A 25,854-nucleotide genomic window follows, 5' to 3' on the forward strand; every position below is an offset into this window, starting at 1 on the left:
CGCTAAAGATTTTCACTTTGCAGTAATATTACAGTTTGAATGAATTCAAGGGACAATGAGGACAAAACACAACATTTATTTCTCTATTAGAGGTTTGTTTGTTTGTGTGTGTGTGTCTGTGTGTTTGTGCACATGAGGTCCATGACAGGATGTCCCAAATGGGCCTTCTCTTTCTCCTTAAGTGCTTCCTCCCTGGAACATGTGGGATTTTTAAGTGGAGACACTGGGTGAAGGGTGTGTTCACTTCTTCTTCTCTTGCTTGTCATTGTACTCCAGGAAGAAGTCGTTACAGGCCACAGTGAGAGCTCCAACCAAAATGATGAACTCTGTAAAATCTACCTCTCCGTCATTGTTGGAATCCAGGTCTCCCATAATCTTCTCCACAGCTTCCTTATCCTGGGCGTTCTGCATGTATCAAGATACAAAACAAAAGCAATGTCTTTTCTGTACACATAATCTACATTTGCATCTTCTCTTCCTAAGTATGAACATGTGCTTTCTTACCCCCAGATAGCTGCCAAGCTCTTTGGTAAGCATTTCTTTGAGCTCAACCTTGCTCAGTGTATATTTGTCCCCTTCATTTCCAGAGTACTTATGGAAGGTCTGGATCATGAGCTGCATGGCATTCTCCAGGGTGGAAGCATTCTCGGAGTTAGGCAAAGACATTCTGTAGAGGAACAGAAGGGTGGGTTGAAGATACAGTAAGAACAGTTCATGTCAGTACACGTGCTCTGTCGAGCATTGGGGGAAGCATGGAAGTCTAATGAGGAAAAAAGTCAGGTGAAAAAAGCCTGTCTGTCATTCTGTTTTGCACTTAAATGTGTTTGCAAATATGCTTTCGAGTAAGATGAGTTTTCCACACAGTATTTGGACAGAAACCTTATCTAGCTTAACAGTTTCTTCATCGTGTCCTACCCCTGGCCCTGATAAGATTTTGCCACAGATAAAAAGATCCTGCTCTGCCAAGGTTTTTGGACCTCCGGGAGTCCGGACATAGTCAGCAGCAGCCGGACATGTGAGCCAGCTGATAAGAGTGAAACTCTAAGCTGGTTAAAAAGCCCATCCACTGGAGAGGATGTAACGGGGACACACAGTGGCAACCTGATCTGGCTTTTACTTTAGCTCTACCGGATAGCAAAAAAACACCACAAACAGGTGTAGGTCCTTACCTTTCTTGAACCTGTATCACCTGTGCACTGTGAAGACTTTTCCTGATTGCCAATCATGGCTTGTAGATTTTATTTCCCAAAATGAATCAGCAGGATGTAAAAATGACTAGAAATGCATTTTGCATTCTGTCTTTCCGAGGTCTAGTTAACCAGTGAAATTGATTTTTATAACTTATCAGTGAATCAACTGAAAGTTCTCCCTGTCCTTATTGCTCTACACGAAGGTACTCGACAAGTGATGAACTAACAGACGTGCACTAGCTGCATCAGCACCAGTATGCAATCATAATTAGAAAAAAAGACAACAGAGAAATCTGAAGACACAGTTGAAATCTGTCCCTCTGTTTCTTACCTGAGTGGAGGATTAGTGCTGGCCTGCTGTTCAGGTGCAAAGAGAGGAGGTAAAAGCAACTGTTAAGGAGGATGAGGACTACTCCGTCTTAAATACATCCCTTACTCCACCCATCCCACTTACCCCTTACTCCTCCTTCTCTACCCCCTCCACCTGTCGCCCCTCTCCTCTCTACCTTCTCTGTTTACGCCAGAGACACCTGCTATCCGCTAATTGGACATACATAAGAGCCGGAAGCAGCTACAGAAAGACTTAAGGTAAATTGAGGTACTCACAATATGTCCACAAGCCAAACCTGCCCTAATGTGCTCAAATGTGCTGAAATAAGAAAACTCACCAAAAGGAGAAGAAGTGCTGGAGAAAAGATCCATTTGTTTCCAAATATTCATACGTTGTCTAAACTCGCTCGACCAACTGCGCGCTCCAGGCACAATGGGCTGTTGTGCAGTGACAGTGACATATTGCTTACCGTGTCACAGGTCGCTATTGAAATAGTGGATTACCCTGCTGCTCTGTTGTGCAACCGCTTTGTACTTCATGTCAAAACAAAGGAAAGGCTTGCAGGAAGTGCTTAAAATACTGCTATACCAAGGCAAAGATTAATAACTCCATAGCTTTCCAAAAGTGCCCGGTTTCAAGCAGCAAAAACATTGTTAGGTTAATTGTAGGGGTAGGATGTTCACTGGAGGAGGGGGGTGCGGCGGGGGCTCATGCTTGTTATATTATCCGAAGGATCAGAGTAGCACCGATGAATGGGGACATGGCACCTGGCAGTCATGCAGAGAAATCCTCACACAAAGGAGAACATGACAATGCGAGGACACACACACACACAAGCACTTTCACAAGCCTATTCACACCTTTGGCTTCAAAACACACCATACGTTACATGGCAAGAAACCACAAATAAAAACATATTTGAACAGGAACAGAAAACATTCTTGAAATAGTTCAAGACACCTTTAAAACTGCACACCACCCTTGCACAAACCACGTGAAGAAAACCGAGAACAGAGAACTGGAACAGAAACATACTTTAAATAGTTCGTGTGAGGCATCCACTGGACTTGGAGACATCTGGATAATGGTGAGAGCCAAAGAGCATGAAAGTAATTGCGTTTCTGAATGAATAATCTACAGGCTTGTGCTTAAAATTAAACATTAAAGCTTTTCATATGAAGAGATCATGTTTTAAAGTGCAGTGATGGTAAAGCATCTTCTCATTAATGAGTCTTTGGAGCATTATACTGTGCCAGTAAGGGGGTAGCACGGTGTGTGTGTGCACATTTGTATATGCCGAATGTATAGAGTTGCCGAGTGAAGGGTGGTGCACAATAGGAAGTGTAGACTGTAAATCAGGATCAGGTTGCAATAAGTGATACATCTAAAGGGTGCTGAGTTTGACTAGTCAGGGATGTCACAGCTATATTTAGCAAGTGCTGCTGGTATCTGTGGAAAGGAGTGGGCATGATTCGATTAGTGCCTGTGGGACAATGTCGAATCATGACAGAGAAACTACTGCACTTATAAAGTACTTCCGCATATGCAGAAAGGAAGGAAATGTATATGAGAAAGGGAGGTTCAAAGGTGAAATATTAAAAGACAAATGTGCAACAGCAGCAACCACAGACCCCCCGAAAAAACAATTTAATTTTAATATAAAGCTTTTATTTTGAAAACATTGGTATAAAATGTAGGATTGGTATAAAAAAGACCAGCTCAGAATCCTTCAGTGACAGTGTTACTACATAAAGGTTCATTTGGACAGACATTAAGATCTATTATAGCCGGTTAACTATCTCAGAGAAAAATCATTATGATCCGATGTATACATGGTGGCTGGAATGATTGGAAATGAAAAAAAAGACATTTAATAAGCTCAAAAAGAAAAAAAATGGCTGAATGCAGATCCTCTCCAAATACTGCAACTTCATGAGTATCTACGATGAATCTGGATTGCTTTCAGTCTTGCGCTGACTCATGGAGTTAGCCAAGTAACCTATCAGGGTAAGGTATTCCTCGAAGCTGACCTTTCCATCGCTGTTTTCATCCAGTCCCCTCTGCATCTCCCTAACAGCAGAGGAGTTGCCTGCATCCTGAGTTTAAAAACAAAAAAACAAATATTAAAGAGATTCGAGATGACAACTGCTTTTAACTTAATGTTCTAATATACTGGCAGCATGACGGACAACCACAAAACACTTACTTCCATGACACCACTGAGGTTTTTCTCCACCAGTTTCTGGAAGGATTTGCTGTCTAGGTTCTCCTTCCCCCTGGAAGATTTAACAAATGTGGTCACCAACGTCTTAATGGCGGACTCCATATCTGTATAAGAGAGGGAGACAAGGACAAAGCAGAAATGAGAATTTAGGACAGATAAGGACATATCTTAGAAGACTCTCAGACTCTCAAACATTGTGCCATGAGATACATTTCCTGTGAACTTTAATAATATCATAATGCAAAAAAAAAAAATACACAGGGCATTGAGCGGATGAGACGCTTATTTCATATTGAACATTTCATGCTTTGTTTGGTTCTGATTGTGAAAAAGAGTAACGTCAACTGTGAGTTTGTGGAAGGCTTGCGCACAACTATCTGACCTTTAATTCTATACAACCAAATTATAAAGCATATTATGATGTATTTAAATTGACAAACATGTCATTTATAACACCTGGTGATTTTAAAAAGGCAAAACACAGACAGAAAAAAATACCCCTAAGATTTAGCTACTAATTCTTGTCCTCTGTGGGAGGAACAGAAGTGAAGAGGACATCCTGGGATTTCTTCTGACACCACATTTGCAATAGTTTGACAAACAGATAACATGTGCTTTCTTTTCAAAATGGTGGAGATTGCAGTTTCCACATTTTCTAGGGACAAGGGAACTTAAGTGATCATTCATTTATTCATGTACTTTTTGCAGATAATATGATAATATTGCTAAAAATCTAATTGTTTCTTCAATGTCAGATTCTTAACTTCACATTAGTAGGATTGCAGAAATGTACAGTATTTTCTAACCCCCTAAAAACAAAACTTTTACTCAGTGTGCTTTGCAGTGGACAGCAGGACTTACTAACTCCCATTTTTAACCATTTTTCCCATTCAGGAAGCAGAGGACCAAGTAAGGCAGGAAGGACTTTACTCATAACTGTAGAAGCGGAGTCAGACTTACAGATGTCAGCGGATGAGGTGGACAAGGTTGAGACATTAGGGCGGGAAGGCGAGAGCTCAGAGGACATACCAGCCTCTGAGGAGCCTGAGCTGGGATTAAGTGACCCACGGTCCATTGTTGATAAAGAGCAATGTGTAATGGGAAAATTTAACAGTTTATTCATTTAACAAATAGGAGCCTCAGTAGCATGCAGAAGAACCATACACAGCCACAACAGCCTGGCACCTCCTTCTCATGCTGCTCACAAACTTGGTCCAGCTTGGTCTGGGATGGCATCCCATTCTTCAACCAGCAATTGTCACAAGTCAGCCAGTATGGTTGTGTTGGACGCTATGGCCCAAACAGCACGCACAAGCTGATCCCACAAGTGTTTAATGGTATTGAGGTCAGGGCTGCAGGCAGGTTCTTCCGTCCTCTCCACTCCCAAATTCTTCAGACAGTCACTGATAAACCCTGCTCTGTGCGAGCGAGCGTTGCCATGTTGGAGCACAGAGGTCAGTTGCTAAACCTCATCTTGATATTTTTGTATTGAGAGTGCCTCCAACGACGACAATCCTTGTTTATCCAGTGAGGGAGATGCTGCCTCACAAAATCACACCTCCTCCACCCTATTGGTGCAGCAATCAGAATGTCCTTACGATACAGCTGCCCTACACAGAATTTGGACTCATCGCTGAACATAAAGTTCTGCACATGTTCAAGTTCTAGTGCACATGTTGCTGACACCAGTGCAAACAGACCTGATGGTGAAGGGTAGTCATGTCAGGCCTCCTGACAGTTCTATGAGACCAGAGATAAGCTGTGTGCTGTTTTTTCTGGATTGTCTGGGTAGAGACCCCTTGGCCATACCGTCCTGCAAACCTTGACTGCAAATCTGTTAAAGGCTGCCTCTGGTTCCTAAGTGCTGATAGGGTGAGGAAATGATCTTCTTATGTAGTAGCCTTCTTGGGACGTCTATTTCGCAGCCTGTCTCTGACATACCTTGTTATATGGAGCTTGACCTTCAATTTGGAGATGGCATTGAAGAACAATTCAAATGATACTGCAAGTTGGTTTTGTGGAACACCCACTTGAAGTTGTCCTATAGAACGAGTCCAATCCAGATCAGTCAAACATGGCGTGCTTGGAGTAGACACCAGTTGACTGCTGTAGCACAACCTGCTAATCAGACACCTGATAGCCAGAACTGGAGTACCAAAAGTTCAAAACAAGAGTCAGTAGCAGAACAAGCTATCTGGCATTAGCAGAGAAGATTTGACAACTTTTTCATGGGCGCAACCCACATCAACAAATGTGGTACCATTTAAGGGGAAATGAACAGACTTTAATGGTATGAGATTTATTCCCAAGAAGCATTGTTACAACAAATAAATAACGGACCAATCCATGACTTGGATCCGGATACACCAAGTCCTCATTATAGCTAATTTAATAAGTTGAGACAGATTCTTCAAGACTGGGCCGTCCATTGAAGTAACAAATGAGACAATTTTCTCCTCTGATGAGTTGAAAAAGAATAATGTGAGATTTCCGTTAAACAGCGTGCAAGAAGGCTGCCTCAATCTGCTGAGACCAGTGAAAGTCTGTGCACTTTAGATGAGCTGATGCTTCCTTTCCCACAACTTCAGAGCCCCGCCTTGTTGTCTTCTTGCTTGAGCTCAGGCTCCTTAAATGCTGGGATGTCGTCCTCTGAGCGTTCGCCTTGCTTTTTTAATCAAAAAATTCAACGATGTGAAGTTATTTTTTTTTAAAACAATGTTTATGTGTAACTGTTTTAATGTTAAATAAACAGAACTTTTTTAGCAGAAATCTACACAAAAATAAAACCAATATCATTTCACATCATTCTGTCATCAAGCAAGACTCCATGTTCATGACAAGGGGCAAACAATTAAACAAAGAAAAACAAAAAAATTAATGAATAACAATTTTGATTTTTTTTGTTCTTTCAACCACAACACTTAAATTACCTTTAAAAAAATCCTCGTTTGATATTTAGAGTTTTAGAAAATGATTGTTCAAGCGTATTTTGAAAGTGCATTCAAATTGGTTTATGTAAGTGTCAAAAATGTGAGACACACAATTGACGTCAGCACGGAAGGGGAAGAGAGGGAATGGGGAGCGACGAGGGGACCCAGGCTGGATGCTGGCGGAGGTAAACAGAGCAAAGGAGAGGGAGTGAGGGAAGGCTGAAGAGATGGGGAGTCTCTAAAGGTAAACACAATGGGAGCTGTGATCTCTGACGGTGGACATCTGATCCCCAAAAGCGAACAGGAGGCTGCGAGATCAGATTACTGCCTGATGCCCGACTGCAGCAGCACACATTACCGTGCACTGTAGGGATACAAGTACGCACTGAAATATGTCACCCAACTAGTCAGCCAAACACTAACAGATAACCTGAATGCCAACGTCACATCCTGCACTCACTGAGCAAACCAAAAGCAAACCATTTACAATCTCACTGGATGCCAAATCCAGTAGGTCTAACAAATAAAAAACAGCAACATCAACACAGCACACACTGGAAATATGACAAAGTTAAAAAACAAAACTCCACTGATCTATTTTAATCATGCAACTAATTAATTCCATTAGGCTGTTTTTAAAAGGAGGCACAATAATAAAAACAACCATTTAAAATACTGTAATTAATGATGATAAAAATAACATTTAGACACTGCAGTTACAGGGTCCCGGCTCACTGTCACACTGTCAGGGTTTTCTGAGCCATTTCAACATAACCGTGCCATTACTAGGAACACTGGTTCTTTCCCTACTGTGACAAATATCTGCTGTGAAAATGTCTGTGGTTTCATATGTGACACAGAGATTATATATATACATATATCTATTCTTAAATGAGCTGGTGATGCATGCTTTTTATTTAAAATGCAACGCACCAAGAAAAACTGCTCACAGCTGCAAAAGATTACAAGTAATTGTGGTTAAAAAAAAAGAAAAATCTGGAGCCACGTCAGAGCCCCGTACCTCTAACAAATAAACAACTAACAAGAAAACCCTGTAAAAAACAATACAAAGAAATAACCATAGTAATTTGACTAAGGTACACAATTACTATGCAGATTTATCAGGGAGATTTTCAGTTATTTCCTGTTGCATGTGCACATTATGTTTCCAAGCACAATTTGCCTAACACAGGGGTCTTTTAAGGTCACTGTAGTTTCCTCTTGTCTCAACAAAGTAGAATTCCAAGGCAACGGCTCGCAGAAAACAAAAGCCCTGAATGAAAGCTGAAGATACTTGAGCAGCATTGATAAGTATCTCAGCAGCGTGGGGGCGAGGCCTTGCTGCAGGATTTCCAGTGTGTATTGGAAACTACCACAGGGCAGCAGTGGACACTGGGTGGGTAATAATCATGGGTGCCTGGAGTGATGTCGTTGAGGAAACTTTAGAAGCTGGTAAATCTCCCATCTGACACTGATGTCACGCCTCACCGCTCACACTACTCACCTACTCTGGCCCACACGAGAACACATAGACATACAGAAAGACGGAAAAGTACACACACATATGCAGAAACACACTCATCTAAAGAAGGACAATGCCAATTAGGACTTCTGTTGCATTAACCTAATTACTGGGTGAGCAAGATCAGGCACCCAAACCCTGGATTTTGTTTCATGTCTCCCTGCCATGCCAGCACACACTGACACACACACACAACTGTTTTCAACATTCAAGCTAGCATCTGTCACCAGCGTGCTGCTCATTATTATTTAATACGTTACTATAATTGTCTTAACACCTTCCTAACATCGTCCACAAGTCAAACAGCTCAGGAGCAGGCTGTTTACAGGCCGTATATCAAAATGCTTGACAGGCCACAATCCATTAGCATCTCTCCTGAATGTAACAAGATAAGCAGAAAACCAAGAAGGCTCCAGTGTGAACCGGAGACATCAGGGCCACAAAAATACAAAATGAGTAGAAAGGAACATGTGGCAGGGCCGTAGGGTCTGTGTGATAAGGGCAGGGAGCGTGTGCTGACGACAATCGTGGCTCTTGTACAAGCTCTTAGTGCATACACATTCCAACTCTGAGTGTGGAGATTGTGATTAGAGACTGAAGGCAGCTCAGTAGTTGCCAAACAGAAGCAATTTGTTTTCTAGTGATTTGTCAGTTGCAAATGCAATGATAAAAATGAAAATTTAAAAAAAAAAACAAGATCTCAAACAGACATTTGAACAGGAATATACTTTTAAAAAGTTCACCTCATGTATCCACCAAACTTTGATAAGAGATGGTGAGAGTCAAAAATTATAAAAGCTACAAAGAGCAAAACTAAAAGCCAGGAACACATTTGAATAAATGCTCTATATGTGTCTGCTTGTGTGCAAAATAATAATGAAAGTAAGTCGAATGAAAGCCTGAGTGGAGCCCAGTTCATGCCTCGGTTGGTATGAGGGGATTTTTTTTTTATGACATTTTTCTTCATTTTACACAGAGTGATTCAGCAGCTGCTAATGTGCTTGTGAGCATCATGGATTATTATCAGTAAGATAAGAGAAGGGCTAGATCTTCCTGTTTCAAACATCTTTAGAGGCCTAAAGTTAAAAAATCATCCAGCACTCACAAAAGAAAAAAAAAGAAGAATTCGAGTTTTAAACAATAAATATTAAATAAATTAATAATGACAGTTATTTTTTATATCACCGGTGTATTATAACATGCAGCCCATTAAGCTCCCTTAAAATTATACATACTGTAGCTACATGAACTCCTGAATTAACGGAATAACATGAATATTGAGCAGACCTAGGTGACTAATACTGGTAATGCGAGCGCTGAAACTAGATGAGACTTGTCATGTGCAAACCAGTTTTAACCCAGTATGTCCATCTAACCCACCCCTCACTAATCCACTAAAGAAGGCCAACTGAGAACGCGAAAACCGAGAAAGTTTGAGCATGCTTCACGTCTCAGACCAAACGGATCTCTCTCTCTTTTTTTCGTCTTCTTCTGCGATGGCAACGGACGTGAGCAACCATTGATCCTTGTGGGTGACCAGCTCCACCCTGGTCGTGTTGTTTGCACTAGGTGTGACTGACTCACTTCCCCTGTGAGCATACCTGTCATCGCCCAGGTCGCTATTTCTCCTCTGCTTCATTAACTACACCGGGTCGAAGCCATTCGAGTCTCTCTACCGGAGTCTTATCATAACGTTAATAATTCAGTCTGATGAGAGCCAAATCTGACTGCCGTTACAACGATCACATTATGATTGACTAACGGGGCGATAACAGCCTCGGCGCACACGCCAAAACTAGTGAGCGCCGAGCGTAACGGAGATGTTAGGGGCTTGCCCACGTCGCACATTTACATTTAGCCCTAACTAATCCTCACAATTTGTAGAGTGACCAGAGGCAGGAGTGACACACAGCAGATAAATAAGTAAACGCGACTCGAGACTCCGGTTTCTGTGTAAGTGTAAAGGGATTGGAGTTACATTACCAAGAAGGTGAACACGATCCCTGTGGCAACCAAGCTGGGTAATGACAATAGAGAGGCTGGCAAGTAATAGAAAATTGATGACACGGTGCAGAAAATAAGTTCAAGTTTTCAATTTTTTGTGTTGAGTAGAAAAGTTTGAACTCATAATTTAAAAAAGAAACAGCTGAATTTATTAATGAAGAAAACTAGTAATGGAGAGGAAAAAAGCACTCACCTTTGAGAGCGAGAACAAAAGCCTATATAAACTATCTCAGCAAATGCTCTGCTTCTTTCTTTCAGATCCTCCTCCCAAGGCTTCCTCTAGATTAAGCAGCTACACATATCTTTTCCGTGATTTAACTTCTGACTCAAGCCAGTTTTTTTCACAGTTTTAGGGCGTGTGCCTGGGAGAGGAGGAATGTGGAAAGAGGCGCAGCTTGAGCAACGCAGCAATATTTTCTTAACAAAGATTTCCGTTGTTCCACCAAAGAGTCTAAAAAAGTGTTTTTGATTGCAAAAACCTTTCTGCCTTTCTGCCTCTGTTTTATACTCACACGCGCAACTTTGCTATTTTTAAAAAAAAAATATATACATGTATTATATTATATTGTTCTTTATTCTGGCACAACACGGTTTCTCTCAACAAGTAGGGACAAGAGCGCGCGCATGTTTTAGGTGCGTGTGTGTTCAAAGCCTGACGAACAGACAGATGCAGTCAAGCCACACCCTGAACGTGGTTCAAAGAGTGGAAAGATGGAGTTATGTAGCAAAAAAGAAAAAAAACCCACACATACAAAGTAACGAATTAAGGACTGGACAGCAGAGAACACAGAACTATCCTGTTACATTTTATTCAGATTTCTTTTATAAGTTCAGATCTTTCCCTACAACACCACCTCTGTTGGCGTCCGGAGGGGAGATGATGATTTCCAGGAATTAGGAAGCCAGGAATGCGCACACAGACACACACACACACACACACACACACACACACACACACGGCTGTAGCACACTACATTCCTATTCTCCAGTTTCATCATAGGACTGTGAGCACACGGGGCTGTAAGCATGTGTGTTTTCGCTGCAGGCTGGGATTTGTTCTAAAACCGTGTAGTGTTATGTAAAAGTGACTGAATCTACCTGACAGCCTCTTGAAACATGTGAAGTGGAAATGAAACACAAACTATTGACTAAAAAACACAGAACTGTGAAACTGAAACGGGCTTTAGGGTGTTTTCCATCTGGCTGGTATCCCGTTTTTTTTTTTTTTAACTGCATGGCACACAAGCGACACAGTAACACACAGAACTGCGAAAGAAAGAGTATCCGAGGACACTCTATTGGCTAAACCTCCCATGCTTGCTTGCAAGTTGCCCAATCAGCTGCCAGAACTCCAAGAAGTTGAGCTCTCCATCATTGTTCTTGTCCAATGAGCTCATAAGTTGGTCAATGGCAGCAGGGTCATCAGCTTTCTGCAAGAAAACAGGAAATCACATGTATCCAATATTAAAAAGAACCGTCTCAGTCCGTGGTTAATGCAAAAATTCGGTTAACACTGGTCATGTGTATGGGGCGAGGAATCAGAGGCAAGCGGAACACCGTGGCATCCAAACGAGTTTAAAAAAAAATCATGCTTCATCAGCAGAAGTGGTTTGGCACAGGACTCTATTGACTCTGTCACCATCTAGTGGTCACAGCAATTATTACAACTATTCGAACTAGAAGAGGCATGTGGAATTTTCCACACTGGGGGTAAAGCAGGCCTTTATCCTTCGAACATGTAGAACACAGACAAAGTCTCAACAACACAAGAGTGGAGTCTGAAGGTCGACTTCTTTGGGAGGGGGGGGTGACATTTAGTATGAAACATTAAACTGAGAGTAATATCCTGTCCCAATATGAGATCATGTAACTGCTCATTCATGGTCAAGATTACAGGCAGGAGAGCTGTTAAATGACTCAAAACTCCAATAACACTGCAACTGTTAATGACAGCCCACATAAATGATGACTAACACTTAATAACATCAGCTTCCCCCTTATGATTAATTTCGTGAGAAACAAAGTTCAGTTTGAGCAAATTGAGTCTCCCTGATTATACTGTAATCATGAAACTGCAGGCCTTTCAAACTGATATCTAAGTATAGTACTTTGTGTTGCATCTGGTCTTTTTTTCAGCACAGTCAGCGTATAAGAAGTGCTAACCGTTAGTAGCCTGCAGCCTAAATCAGCATATTAACGGTCTGTAAGTACAGAACATTTTTGAACCAATAGTCAATAAAAAAAAGAAAACATATCTATAGAAATAGAAAATGTAATAGATACTTAAGTAAAGCCATAAACCTGCTGTGATTATTAGGTCAATGAATAAGAGGTACAAATGAAACTACTGTGCACTGATTTTACCTTGATGAAGTTAGAGAGCTCTGATGACACCAGTCGGTAAAACTCATCTCTGCTCAGCGTGTCAGAGGAACCATCCCTGCCAGCATAGGCCTTGAACCCAGACACCAGCGCATTAATGGCCGACTCCATCGCAAGCTGGAAAATAGAGAGGAGAAAATGAGATCTGATCAGATGAAATATTTAAAAGAATATATAAGAAGTTCAACAGAATTCTAACATTGATTTGGAATAAAAGACAGTGGAAACTCACCAGCTGTGTGTGTGTAGGTATTTGGTGAGTACAAACGTCTTTCTTCTCCTTTTGTACCCTGCTGTTGATGGGTTAAGTAGATAAATCATTGGAATTGGTAAAAGTGTAAACCATATTTCCAAAGAAACCACAAATCTTTTTCCATGACGCAGCTGTGTTTTCAGATGCATGCACAGCATGTAGCCAATCTCTGAAGAAGGATGGATCACTAGATGCATCATCTCATTCAGGAAAACCACCACAAGACTGAAAAGTGAAGTTAAGCAAGGTTAACATTAACATTCTGCACTGCCTGTGAACTATTTTTAATCATTTTTGCGGGTCATCCCAGTGCACAGACAGTTTATTTCCTTTGCTTCTTGTGAGTATGAAAATGTGGGCAGAATGCTGTGGAGAGCAAAAAGTAGAGCAGTACATCAGGTATATAATTATACTGTCTGTATATGGAAACTTCTGAATGAGGATGAGAATGAGGCACTTGGGTTTTACCTCATAAAACAATTTTTTTAAACTCTAAAGCTCTGACAGGATGTGCACAATTGGCATATTAGGGAGGCAGTTAGCACTAACAAGCACATTGGCTTTATCATCCAAATATCCCCTCTACTAGCTTTTGTTTCTCTGCTGGATGACGCACACACCCAAAGACACACATCTTTATCCCCTTATACTCGAAACAGCAGTATTTAGTTCTCCTCCTTCCATTCCCTTGGCCGTCATTGGGGAAGGAGAGTGTGGCAACTAACTCAAAATAAATGGCTTAGTGAGGGGGCTGGAAATTGCTCCCCTACACACAGTCTTATAAAAGCATCGGCGCTTTCAGTGGGGCAATGCTTCTAGTTGTTTTAAGATTGATATCCTGGGACTGTAGCTGCAGGTGTATCTCTGTCTGAGGACTTGTCTTAAAGTTCTCAATTGCTACTTATGTCTACACCACCAACATTTAGCCTAGAGGCAAACATCATATGCCTAAAGGTTTCAAGCTAAATATAAACTTAAATTACTGCCTTGGGGTTGTAGGCCATTCCCAACCAATCAATTTAGGCCCACATTTGTCCACATTTATTATTAAATGAAGTGAATTCAGTAGATTAGTGTCACCAGTTCAGTTTCTGACCAAATTTAAGTAAATACGTTCACAGCCTGTTATTTTGTAAAAGACTGCCCTGAAACATGTTCTCCAGAAAATTGAGATGCAGTGGTGAAGTTGACCTTTGACCCTTAGGGACATAAAATTTCACAGCTTAATTAATTTATCCTACTAGACACTAGTGTGAAATATAGTCACAATTATTTACTTCCGTTTCTGTGTTAGTATCCAATCTGAAGAAATTAAGAGATATGCTGTTCATGAGAGTACGACCTCTGCAGGGTTGTACAGACACAATGCACTGAACCACGACTGTTTCTAACGCAGGAAGGGTACATGTGGAAAACTGTAATATTCAACCAGGTCCATAATCCACTTTCCTGTCTGAAACAAAGAGAATGATTGACCGACATGACAGACTCTGTGACTGAATAACATGAAATCACAGTAATCTATATATTTCACCATCTCCTGGGGGGTAGTTATACAGTAATGCAGCGGTTTACCTCACAGTAAGAAGGTCCTGTGTTTATATCCACAGCTAGTTGGCCCCCATGTGGAGCCTGCAGTTTCACTGTGCTTGCACAGGTTCTCTGGCTTCTTCCATACCAGGACATCGGATGGGGTTGGGGGTGGTCGTGGTGGTGCATTCCAGTGTGCTCCTAGTGCCAGTCCCAAACCAGGATAACTGGGGAGGATTGTGTCAGGAAGAGCATTCTTTGCCAAATCAAACATCAAGAATGAGATTTCCATACCAGATTGGGTGCAGCCCGGGCTACTAACGATCGCCTCTGGCCAAGAGCATGCCGCTGGAAACTATGCTACTGTTCGTAAAAATAGGAATGGAAAATAGAAAAAATTAACCTAATCTCTTGTCTATTAACTTCAAATAACCAGATATAAAGACTGCTGATCTCTCTTTGCTGAAGCAAAGTTAATGGAACAGTTGCTGTACAGAACATTTATCCTAATGTAGCCTAACAAACAACTTGTTTTTAACTTCGTAGAATTATCTGTATCAGTGTGGCACAGCAAGAAAGGCAACCGGAGTTCAATGCATCTAATAAGACGAGTTTGGCAACGCGGTGTGGTTTGATGGACAAGGAGGTGGAGCAGGCTGGTTAAGGGTGGCACACCTGGCATGCAGCTACTAATCATGACCCCTCCTGATTGGAGGTGTCGAGTCAGAGGAGTGACGCACAAATGAAATGCACTGAAAAGGCAGTGGCGCTCCAGCTGGGGCAAAGTGTCAGAGCTGTTTAAGTCTGTAAATAGTGTAGATAAAGTACAGTGTGTGGCAAGAGCCCGTGGCTTATCTGTCATCACTTAGGATAAGGTTAAGGCGAGCATACACTTGCAGAAAGTATTCTTTAAAAACTAAACAGGTGACTTAAAGGAAGACAAAGTCGAGTATTATTCATCACAGACAGGAATTAAATTTATTATTTTTTTTAATGCCAAGAACATGGGAAAACAACTGTAATGACATTTAAAGTTCTCTGTGCTACCACACGCTGTGTGGCAACCTTTGAAAAACAATCTCTATGGTGCTGAAGGCCTTTAAATCTGCTACATTTCATAAGTTTATCCACACGTAAAGAGATAAAGAAAGCATTTTTGAAAACAATCTCTTAAGTACCATCACCAGCCACAAACAAATGTTACAGTCATCACAAAGCAATAACTTAAGGACATCTGCACAAGCTCCACACCTGAACAGCAATAAATATGCTCAACATGTCAAAATCTCATGTGCCCATCAATTCTTCTCTATATTACACCTATAAAATAAGTTAATTAGAGATTTGTAAATTTAAGCAAGTTCCTAAACACAAATATAATGTATGTACAAACAGAAATGTCATGAATACAGACCCTCGCTCAATTCGTTCAGCAGTCTATGCTTTAACAAAAACAGCCTTGCACTGATGATACTGTGACATTAACAATCGGACTCATTAAAACTCGGAGATGTGTAGCTACTGGCCTGATCAGCGAATAAGCAGATTTTAAAAGTGCACAGTGCTGCTTGCAGAAGATAGTGAAAGTGTAGTGTTTGAATAAGACTATGCAGTATCTTTTAGAAAGCTAAATGAGAGCAACAGTGTAAGAAAATACAGCATTGTGAATAGAAATGACTTTCACACTAACGGACATTCACAGTAGCTGCAGGTGGTCGGTCCCAAATAAACAGCTGTAAGTAGAATACCAGACTCAGCACTTCCCATAAAACACACAAAAACTATTATAGTCTGATATACGTTCAAGCCCTTCCTATGTGACAGTGCATTAAGTGTGTGCATATGAGTTCTCAAAAAAAAAAAAAAAAAAAAAGTGGACAGCAGATGGAGGTAAAACACAAAAGGCCGTCCTGCAAAAAGCATGACAGGTTGATAAATGTATACTTTTAAGCCTTCGTGGTCCAACAACAAGAAGCGTTCCCTTTGAGTAGACCCTCGCGCGCTCTGACTCCTTTTAGCCACTTTTGACAGATCCATCAATTCTATCATTTCATCAGCCACGTCCTTGCCCGCTCTCCTTTCTCCAGTCCCCTTTGATTCTCTTCTCTTTCTCTCCAGCTCCTGGCAACGAAAACTTTTTCATGACTTCTCTTTCAAACTCCTCCATTTCATCCTCTATGGCGCTATCTTGTTCCCCATCCTCGTCCCCTTCCACCATGTCTTCTAAAATATCGCTCAAATCTTCAACAAAATCTTGAAAGCTCATCTGATCATGAACAAAAACTCCATCCTTAAAAAATTCAGTGGCCAGCTTTTTGAGCTCCTCTCTTTTGGAATTATCCACACCTGCCTGCTCTGCCTTAGATAGATAGGTTTGGAGGATGGCCTCAAACTCGGGTAAGTGGACAGGGAGCAGCTGCTCAGCCTTTGCACAGGACTCCACTGAGTCGCACTCCTGTGGAGGTTTAGGACTGTGCTGGAGACGCCCTCTCTGCTGGACCCAGTACTCAGGCTGCCCCATGGAGGGTTTGCGGTGTGTATGAGGCTGCTTTTGGTCTCCGTACTGATGTTCTTCCTTTTTATCATGATTATTTTTAACCTTGTGCACATCTTTGCTTTTCTGGAATTGTGATTTGTCTTTTTTCCAGTCTTCATTATGCTTCTTCTCCTTCCTCCCGTCTCTCTCTTTCGATTGCTCCTGTTTCGACTGTTCCCACTTCTTGTTATTGCTCTTCCATTCTTTATCGTGTTTTCCATTTTGACTCTTCCGCTCATATTCATTCCATCGCTTCCTGTCATCTTCCCTCGACCCATCTTTGCCATGATTTTTACTGCCTTCCCACCGTTTCCTTTCATCCTTTTCTTTCCCTGCTTTACCCTGAAGTTTGTCATTTTTATCATTCCTCTCAGTGCCTCTTCTCCACTCTCTCTCCTTCCACTCTTTATCTTCCCACTGCGCTTTGCCACTTTCTTTGAAGCCGTCTTTCAGCTTCTTCCATTCCTTTTGTTCTTTCTGTCTACCCCCATGATCCTTTCCTTCCTTCCAATGCTTGTTCTCTTCCTTACCTCCCAATTGTTTACCCTCATTCACTTTCTCACGCTTTGGTTTTTTCCTATCGACATCTTCATTCTGTTCTTTTTTCTCCCTCTTTTCTGTCCGCTCTCTTTTTCCTTCCCTATCTTTCCATGGCTTTCCTTCATCACCTCTGCTAGTCTTCTCTTTCTTCCAGTCTTTCTCCTTCCATTGTTTTTCCCCTTCGCTATGCCTCTTCTGTCTACCTTCCTTATCATTCTCCCTGTCAACCATTCCTTGCTCATGTTTTTCCTTCTTCCATTCTTTTTTACCTCCATCTTTACGGTCCTTTTTCTCTCCCTCCATCCCTACAGATTTTTTTCTCTCTTTCTGCTCACCCATGTCATACCGATCTCTCTTTACATCTTTCTTTTTCTGTTTTGGGTCATCCCGTGGATGCTTTGTCTGTCTCCCTGTGGACTCAGCCGTTTCCTGCTTGCTGTCCTCTGGCTGACCAGGTGGGGGCAATGTAGCGAGCTTTACAGACGCTTGAGTTGTCTGACTGCCTGCTGGAGCAACCACAAAAAGTCAGAGTTAGAAAAAGACAAAAAAAAAAAAAGATACAAATCTGCATTGCATTTCAAAAACAGAGAAGAAAACAAATCACTAAATGCCTAATCTACTCCCAAGCTTTCTTATAACGCTCATCCTTCTATATCTTCTACTCTGCTCCACATCCCCTCCCTTCTTCCTCCCTCGCTCCCTTTGTACCTGAGGAGAGTTTTAATTCTGTCACAGTGGATCTCAGAGTTTCTAGTTCTTTCTGTAGGGCCGGGAATGACTCCAGCTCTTTCTTCATCCTCTCATTCTCTTTCTGAAGGACAGGGAGAGAAGCCATCTCTGTCTTCAACCTACTGTTTTCCTTCTCCACCGCCTCCCACCTCAGCCGCTCCTTTGCTCCCTCTGCTGCCTGTCCCTGGGCTACTTTTAGCTCTTCATTCTGTGCCTGTTTAAAGAAGAAGAACAGAAAAAGAGGGTCCTGTGAGAATACTACACACTCACTGACACCTTTATCCACAGACGCACATTTGTATAAATATATGTGTATTACTGTACACACACAGAGGATAGATGAGGTGAGAGACAGAATGGAGTCACACCTGAAGTTGAGCTTGGAGCACAGAAATCTGCTCATTCCCTTTGGCTAGCTTGTTTAAAAGATCTGAATTCTCAGCATCTAGTGGGGATGAATGAGCCTCTGGGTTAAGCCACTCCTGTCAACAAACAGAAATACACATCAGCGAGATATTAGATGTCTTCTCAAAATAACTATTGCCAGATGGAGGAGTGGAGAAAAAAAAAAAAAATAAATAAAAAAAAAAAAATAATATGTGTTAATGGAACTGGAAAGAACAAGAACAAGTCACTGTACAGTAAAATTAATTTAAAAAAAAATTGCCACACTTATTATACAGCAAATAAAGGTTATACTAGAAGAAACAGAGACAGTGGAGGCAGAGTAGAGATTACACTGACCCGTTTTCCTGGTAGCTCTGCATCTTTCAGATCCCTTGGACCATAGTCGCTCTCTGCAACGCAAATAATAGTTTCAATGTGAGTAATAAATTAAAAAAAAAAAAAAAAAATAGAAAGAAAGAAAAAAAGTGCAATTACCCAGAAACAACATGCTGAAGGTGTCTGACAGTAAAATGAAATTCAGCTGAGCAGAAAAGAAGCATTCATAATACGCAATAAAAAAATAAAATGTATGGATTCCTTGGTGAAGTCCTCATAAATCCAGTCTTCACCTCTACCTCGTTCTCATGCCTTTGCTTTTCAAACTGTACGTCAAAATCAGGTGACAAACCGAGCTTACAGGCTTCTAAAGCTAATATTTACTAACTGTCATTCTTGGTTCCTTCAAAGCAACAAGGTTGGCTTTTGACAACACCTACACCAAGTATCAGGACAAAAACTCACATTTAACAGCGTAAAGAACTTTGAAAGCTTTTTTTCTGCAAAGTATAAGATGCAAAGGCTTTTTTCCTGCATGCATCCTCACACATGCAAACATGCTGTGGCCAACAAAGACTTAATGAAGTCAGTGACTCGCACATACACACAGAAAGAACCTACCCTCATCCAGGTCCATGAAGATACCTGCAGGTATAATACACCTCAGTCTCAGAGGACCCTTCATCTAGTCCAGTGTTAGTTACTTTCTATTCTTTTAAGCTTTTACCATTAAAATATAATTTTTAAAAAAGGCAAAAAGCATCCCAAAAAATATAATAATGATAATAATAATACTAATAATAATAATAAAAAAGAAGAAGGAAACTTTAACCTTTGTAATATGCCTACCTGAGAAAAAAATGGTGCCGAGGCCTAACAGAATGAGAGCACCTAGGATGCACTTGTTCACAGAAAACCCGCTGTCGTCTTCTCGCTGGGGGAGCTGAAATTCTTCCACTTCCTCTTCCTCCTCTCTTCTCCCAATCTGCTCCAGAGATGCTAAAAGGGACCTTCTCTTCCTCAACTCTGACTCTCCCTCCACTCCAGCCTTCTCGGTTCTCTCCCGACTCACTTCTGAATCTGCAGGGGATTCTGGAGGGGTGAAAGAAAACAGTATTAATGTGTAGTTCTACCAATATTTAATTTACAGGTTTCATTTATTTTAAAGGAACACGTCAAATATAAACTGAAAACACCACAACAATATGCGATCAGAAATTTCCACCCCCAGCAGAGTCATTATTTTAAGCACAAAGTTGCAGCACAAACTGATTGTGTACAGATATTTCTTGCCTTTATATAGCTGATATTAGATAGCACTGCAGCTATGGCACTGCAGCCAAGCACAGTATGCTGGTTAATTTGCTCCACTTCCTTATATTCAAACTGCATAAGTCAGTCTGACTTTGAAACAAAAGAGCAGTAAAGATACAACTGGCTCCGTAAAGACACCACTAATGCTGAACTTTACTTTTTAAACAAAGTGTAAGAAAAAAAGAAAGTGCAGAACAGAGCAAAAGAAGACCGATCCTTTGATGGTGCAGCAGTAAAAAGTCACACAAACCAAAACCACTACACTGCAAAAAAATTTAAGTGGTTCCTGTCCCTCTGAAGCCAATTTACTTCTGCAGGATGTCATGTAACTAAAGATTTCTGTCACATCATGCTCCCCTCCACACACCAACCACAGCCTCTCCAGACAACCTCTTGGCCCAGATACTGAAAAAGTCCATAACCAGGTGTTCCAACAAATACACTTCAAACACAAGTAGAACATGTAGCTTAGTCTCCAACAGCAGAAGAGAAAGGCTGCTTGCCATGTATACAGTGACACACACATAAAGTTATTCTAATATTAAAGTAATAAAGAGCCGACATTCGCCCTGTTCATACCAGTTTCTTTTCCCAAATCAGTCGTCCTTAGAAACACATCTGACTCATCCCCTTCTTGTTGTAGCTCCTCCCCATTTCGCAGATGCTGCATTCCTTCCACCTGCACACACTCTGCACCTCCAAGAGTCTCTGTGCTCAACGGTAAGAGTGGGGGCTCATCAGGGGAAGGGGCTACATGAGTGTAGGAGTCAGAGTATGAATCGGGGTCAGAGCTGCTCTGTGCCGGGCCCTCAGGTAGGCCCCCTGCCTGGCTGACTTCATCACTGCCATGGTTCAAGTTGCTGGAGACTTCCAAAGAGGAAGGAATGGGGTTATCCGTGACAGAAGTGGGCACAGAGGTGGGCTGATCTGCACTCAAGCCTCCACTTAGCTCTGCTGGTTTTTCTTTTGGTACCTGGATATAAGAATAAGGTCATTATAAAAAAAAAAAAAAGTAGTTGAAAGTTTTTGCACTTTTTATAGTTTGGTATTTTTGATTAAAAGCCAAGCAGTCCACCCAGTAATAATACTAAAGTTACAGTTTTCAGAAAATATTACAAGTTTGGTCTTAAAGGTGTAAATGTTATTTAAACAGAAATATTGTGTTGTGTTATCTTTAGCATGAAGAACACCGTCTCTATGCTACAGCCTAGCAACAGCTCAAATGAGTCACTTTCCAAATCTGAAGAAAGAATGAGAAGGATAATGCGAGAGCTGTGCTGCTACCTGAAAAAAAGAAAAAAAAAAAAAAAAAGGCAAATTCTGTCCAATCGGAGCATGAATCATTCTCACTACACTATAAATAGTTTTAGTATTTATTCTTTGAGCATTCAAAAATTAGCAATCACTCAAACCCCGGGATTATTAGAAAATTAAAACGTGGGAGAATGCTTTCTTCGGCCAATCAAAGCTACACATTCAGCAAAGCTGCGTGACAAATGGTACTGTTATAGAACAGAACATTGCATGTATTGCTGCCTTACTAGGTAGTTCTCCACAGGGAGCCCTTCTGCAGACTTTGCACCATTTGCAGGCTGGTTGTTGTCCCCAGAACCTGGATCAAACACAGACACAGGAGGGGAGCCATTTAGGGCAGCAGTTCAACATTTTTCAATCCTGACTCTTTGAAGTGGAGCAATTCTCACTCATGACACCAACACCTGCCCCCAGTATGCACAGGCAGAATGAAAAGCAGTGGTGATGAGGTGTATTTTTTTCTACTTTACTGGCTGTTTTCTTTGATTACAGTCATTTCTGATTGCTTAGGTAATAACTTTGAGACTTCCAGCTATTATTGCAAAGCTCTAATGCACTAACTACAGAATATTACATCAAGCCAATAAAACTGTTTTTGAGACACTCTTGTAAAAATTGAATTTATACATTAAACCCAAACCATCATTTAAAGAACCTCTTGAAGCACCAACTACACATTGATATAGTGAAAAACACACTTGGCTTTATGTTTTCTGTGTGCAGGGCGTAACAGCTTGCATTAACTCATTGTCATATATATGTGCAAGTACCCATGTTTGCATCTTCGGAACCTTACCTTTATTTTTACACACTATCAACAGAAATAAAGGCAAAAAAGTATAATTTTTCATTTTAAATATTCAAACAGTCCTCAAAAGACAATAGCTGTAGAACAAAACAAAACATTTGCCAGGAAAAATACAAGAAAGTCGGCCAGATGTCATTCTCTTTGTCGATCCAGACACACAACTTTATCCACTTCTCATGGAAAGTATCAAACGGAGTGAAAATCAATCACTTGCTTTAAGTTTTCCAAAAACCTTTTTATAAATTCACAAACTGATTCTAAAGAAAGGAAAGCACACTCAGTTTGCCAAACTTGGTAAATGCACTTGCTACAAGAGTTAGTATTTTCAGAGATATCCAGATTAGGATCTGAGTATGTGATTGAGAAAATAAATGGATGTGAAGGCACCTGGTGCAGTTGTGTGGCTTTCACCATGGTACTCCGTCCCCATTGTCACAGGCTTCAGGGTTTCCGCAGCAGTTTCCTAAGAAAGACAAACACCCAGTCAGAGAACACATCCAGTGCTGTGCAAAAATATTAAGCCACCCATCAAGGTGCAGTCATTCACTGCAATGTACAAACACACATTGAAATGCATTATATACCACACTGCTTTAATAATGTTGAAGTCTGGACTCTGTGGAGGCTAATTCATAGCTGAGTGTTCCACTGTGTGTTTTTCTATGCAAATATCCCTTTACTGCACTATCAGCGTGCTCGGGATTGCTGTTGTGTTGATGTGACCCATAAAATTTCAAGTTTGGATTTATCACTCCATAAGACTTGCTGCCATAAGTTTCAGTTCAGTTCTTGTGTAATCTGGCATATCTCAAGCTTTTCTCTGCGTTTCTGTCTCTTAAGAATGGCCTCTTGACAGCTACTTTCTAATGAGGCCTCAGAGATCAAGTGAAAAGCCAAATGCTCTCAGGTCCTGTGTCAGGATACACTGCATACCATGTCAAGATCTGCCAATGTTTTTGCCTAATAGCTGTCTGGATATCATTTGTTGGTGCAATAATGATTATTTAAGCCACTTAACACCGAAACAAAAATTATTAAATTACAAAGACTAGACTTAAAATGAGTGAAAAAGTCTAAAAGAGCTTCAGAAAGCTTGAAAAACCACTTGGGGAAAAAAAAAAAAAAAAAAAAAAAAACAACAATCCAAGAAAAACAAAGAAACCTCAGAGGTATTTAATTTTCAACACCAAAACTAATTTTGATATTTAGCCAATTAAAAATCTAGTTTTACAATACATTTTTTTTCTTTCAGACTTATGAAGCATAAATAAATTTCCCACATGTGTTATCTGTAGTTATGGACGAGTCCTTACTGAGAAAATATGGCAACACAGTTTAAAAAGCAAGAGTAATCCACAACTTGTAAAGATAAAAAAGTATTTTTTTTTTTATATACTCATTTAGATATCGTTACTGGAATAATAATAATAATAATAATAATAATAATAACAATAATGATAATAATAAGTGACCAAGCATCACCCTCTTTAATGGCTCACATTCCAGTGCTCTATACAGAGTGATGATACCTCAGGAGTGAGGATGGTCCAGCTGTTATTAGCACTCCCACTGCCAGACATGGCCCCTAAGAGGCTTTGCGTGTCTCTTCTGCAACACAAGAACACGAAGAACAACGTGAAGAGCGTGTATACATACACCCTGAATCAAAGTCATGCATAATTTACAGTTTTACTTACAGAAGAGACAACAAACAATGTGCCACTAGCTTACAATTACAGTAACAGTGCAAGGACTGCAGCTTTAAGAAATTTACGCTCATTGTTTACCCGATTTGAATACAAGCTTCTACTACTCAGCCTCACCCATTTTGCCAATAAAGGTCTGACTGTAATGTGTTACTGATGTCTTTGTGTGAGTGTGTGCATTTTGTATGTGAGCAGGAAGTCTAATTCCCTGGGAGCATTCAGTTCTTCATTAGTAGTTTATGGGTGTTGTGAGCCTTTTGGCCAGCCTGGTTTTTGACTAGCTGGGAAATGTTTTGGCAGAGACATGGGTAACTAAGGCCGGCACTACAATGGGCTGTCCATTTCAAAGGTACTGGTCTCTGGTCTACAAACGAGCACATTTATGGTGTACACTATATCTCCCCACTGCTTCAGAATCACTTATTTTACAGTAAGATCATTCATCTTAATTGCCACCACAATAGTCGAGAAAAATGTCTCCCGTGTAACCATTTGAGTGTCACCCCATTGTTAGGTGGAAGTGTCAGGTATTTGATTTTTATAAAGCTTTTCCTTTCAAATTACACAAGATAGCATAATAGTGAGGCATATTTATATGCATCCAGTCTAGTTTTGTATGAATGCTGAAAGAACGAGGCACTTAAGTTAATACCACACTGTCTGGGTAATGACACACTTCACTCCCCAAATTCAATTCTCTCCCAGCTCCGCTATTTAGGTCTCCTAATCGAGTGCCTCCCAAGAGAAGCCTACTGAATCTAGCCTGGGGCCCAAGGAGCATTGTGGAGCATATAGTGGTTTAAATAGATGCCAGCTAAATATAGCTACCATGAGATTGACTAGAGACAGACAGAGGGAGCATGCAGGAGATGGCCATGGGGAATAAAATAGAGGCAGAAATGTATTCTAAGGACAGTTTTAAAAAGGATTATTTCACATGCAACACAAGGGAGGGAGAAAAAAAAACATCCTGGTCAGATCTTATTCACTGGCCGGTACGAATAACATTTAATTTAATCTTTAAGCTCTAGCTGTAGGAGTCAGTGCAAGTGCAAGATCATACTTTCACAGTGCATGCGTCTAATCTCAGTTTATCTCTTCAGACATTAATCTGCATGTGTGTGTTTTCTTCCAGAGACTACACTGTTAATCTTTTTTTCTTTTTTTTGCAGCGTCTTTGCCTCTGCATGGAAAAATTACCAAAAAAGGTCAAGAGATAAACTACAAGACTTTCCATGAGGACAGCCAACGCTGGGCTGCGAGCTAAAGCCAGCTCCACACACAGCATCACCGCTAAAAGCAGACTGCTCTTATCGCTATGCAAAAAGGGTCGGGGTTAGATGGAAGAAGTTCATAACCTGCGACAGGAACTATAATACGGCCTTAAAGAAGACAACAACATCTGGTTAAACTCAGAAATATCACTTCTTACATGTGGTGAGGGTGCGCTACTAAAGCCTTCACCACCCGAAAGTGGTTGACATTAGTCGTTAAAAACAATGTTTCCACTTCAACGATGTCTGCCGCGAAACCAGGAAAACGTGAAACGACGTTGGCGACACAGAGGGAAAAGAAACGAGACTGGAAAAGACGCGGTTACTTTGTAATACAATCAAAAATTCAGCTGGTTCTTACCGTGGTCTGTCACTTTTTTAGACTTCAGAGGACGCCACTGACACAAGCAGAGACTTCTTTGATTCTTCCCATCCAACTTGACAACTTAGAACGTGCCTCCAGAACTTAACGATCCATGCTCTTCTCGCCCAATCACAGAACGCGTTTGCTCTGGTCCCGCCTCTCGCTCATCCAATAAGATGT

At 40.9% G+C, this 25,854-nt stretch overlaps 4 protein-coding genes across 11 annotated transcripts; all 4 read right to left on the reverse strand.

The window, feature by feature from the left end:
* Positions 1–61: 61 nt before the first annotated feature.
* s100t (S100 calcium binding protein T) lies at positions 62–3,048 on the reverse strand. 2 transcript variants are annotated; one of them, XM_031734103.2, is made up of 3 exons: positions 1,859–3,048; positions 505–667; positions 62–405 (listed from the first exon to the last, which is right to left on the reverse strand). In XM_031734103.2, the coding sequence occupies exons 2-3, from the start codon at positions 664–666 to the stop codon at positions 241–243; spliced, it is 327 nt and encodes a 108-aa protein (XP_031589963.1). In that variant the 5' UTR covers position 667; positions 1,859–3,048; the 3' UTR covers positions 62–240. The 2 variants fall into 2 exon arrangements, with proteins under 2 accessions (XP_031589963.1, XP_031589965.1); XM_031734105.2 differs by lacking the exon at positions 1,859–3,048 and adding an exon at positions 1,522–1,635.
* Positions 3,049–3,167: 119 nt separating this feature from the next.
* Positions 3,168–10,552, reverse strand: si:ch211-105c13.3 (uncharacterized protein LOC325758 homolog). Its single transcript, XM_031734106.2, has 3 exons — positions 10,395–10,552; positions 3,728–3,849; positions 3,168–3,617 (listed from the first exon to the last, which is right to left on the reverse strand). Exons 2-3 carry the CDS (start codon positions 3,845–3,847, stop codon positions 3,462–3,464), a joined length of 276 nt encoding a protein of 91 aa, XP_031589966.1. The 5' UTR covers positions 3,848–3,849; positions 10,395–10,552; the 3' UTR covers positions 3,168–3,461.
* Positions 10,553–10,991: 439 nt separating this feature from the next.
* LOC116315664 (protein S100-A11-like) lies at positions 10,992–12,888 on the reverse strand. The gene is made up of 3 exons (XM_031734020.2): positions 12,816–12,888; positions 12,566–12,700; positions 10,992–11,631 (listed from the first exon to the last, which is right to left on the reverse strand). The coding sequence occupies exons 2-3, from the start codon at positions 12,692–12,694 to the stop codon at positions 11,497–11,499; spliced, it is 264 nt and encodes an 87-aa protein (XP_031589880.1). The 5' UTR covers positions 12,695–12,700; positions 12,816–12,888; the 3' UTR covers positions 10,992–11,496.
* A 2,430-nt stretch (positions 12,889–15,318) lies between these two features.
* On the reverse strand, positions 15,319–25,810 carry pbxip1b (pre-B-cell leukemia homeobox interacting protein 1b). 7 transcript variants are annotated; one of them, XM_031734067.2, is made up of 11 exons: positions 25,672–25,810; positions 23,830–23,938; positions 22,718–22,793; positions 21,750–21,820; positions 20,788–21,181; positions 19,744–19,986; positions 19,516–19,539; positions 18,916–18,968; positions 18,540–18,653; positions 18,151–18,385; positions 15,319–17,945 (listed from the first exon to the last, which is right to left on the reverse strand). In XM_031734067.2, exons 2-11 carry the CDS (start codon positions 23,908–23,910, stop codon positions 16,420–16,422), a joined length of 2,817 nt encoding a protein of 938 aa, XP_031589927.1. In that variant the 5' UTR covers positions 23,911–23,938; positions 25,672–25,810; the 3' UTR covers positions 15,319–16,419. The 7 variants fall into 7 exon arrangements, with proteins under 7 accessions (XP_031589927.1, XP_031589926.1, XP_031589929.1 ...); XM_031734066.2 differs by having other exon boundaries at positions 15,319–17,948; XM_031734069.2 differs by having other exon boundaries at positions 15,319–17,948; positions 23,860–23,938; positions 25,672–25,809.
* Positions 25,811–25,854: the final 44 nt, after the last annotated feature.

Source organism: Oreochromis aureus, linkage group 11 (assembly GCF_013358895.1).
Source record: "Oreochromis aureus strain Israel breed Guangdong linkage group 11, ZZ_aureus, whole genome shotgun sequence".
NCBI classification, from domain to species: domain Eukaryota; kingdom Metazoa; phylum Chordata; class Actinopteri; order Cichliformes; family Cichlidae; genus Oreochromis; species Oreochromis aureus.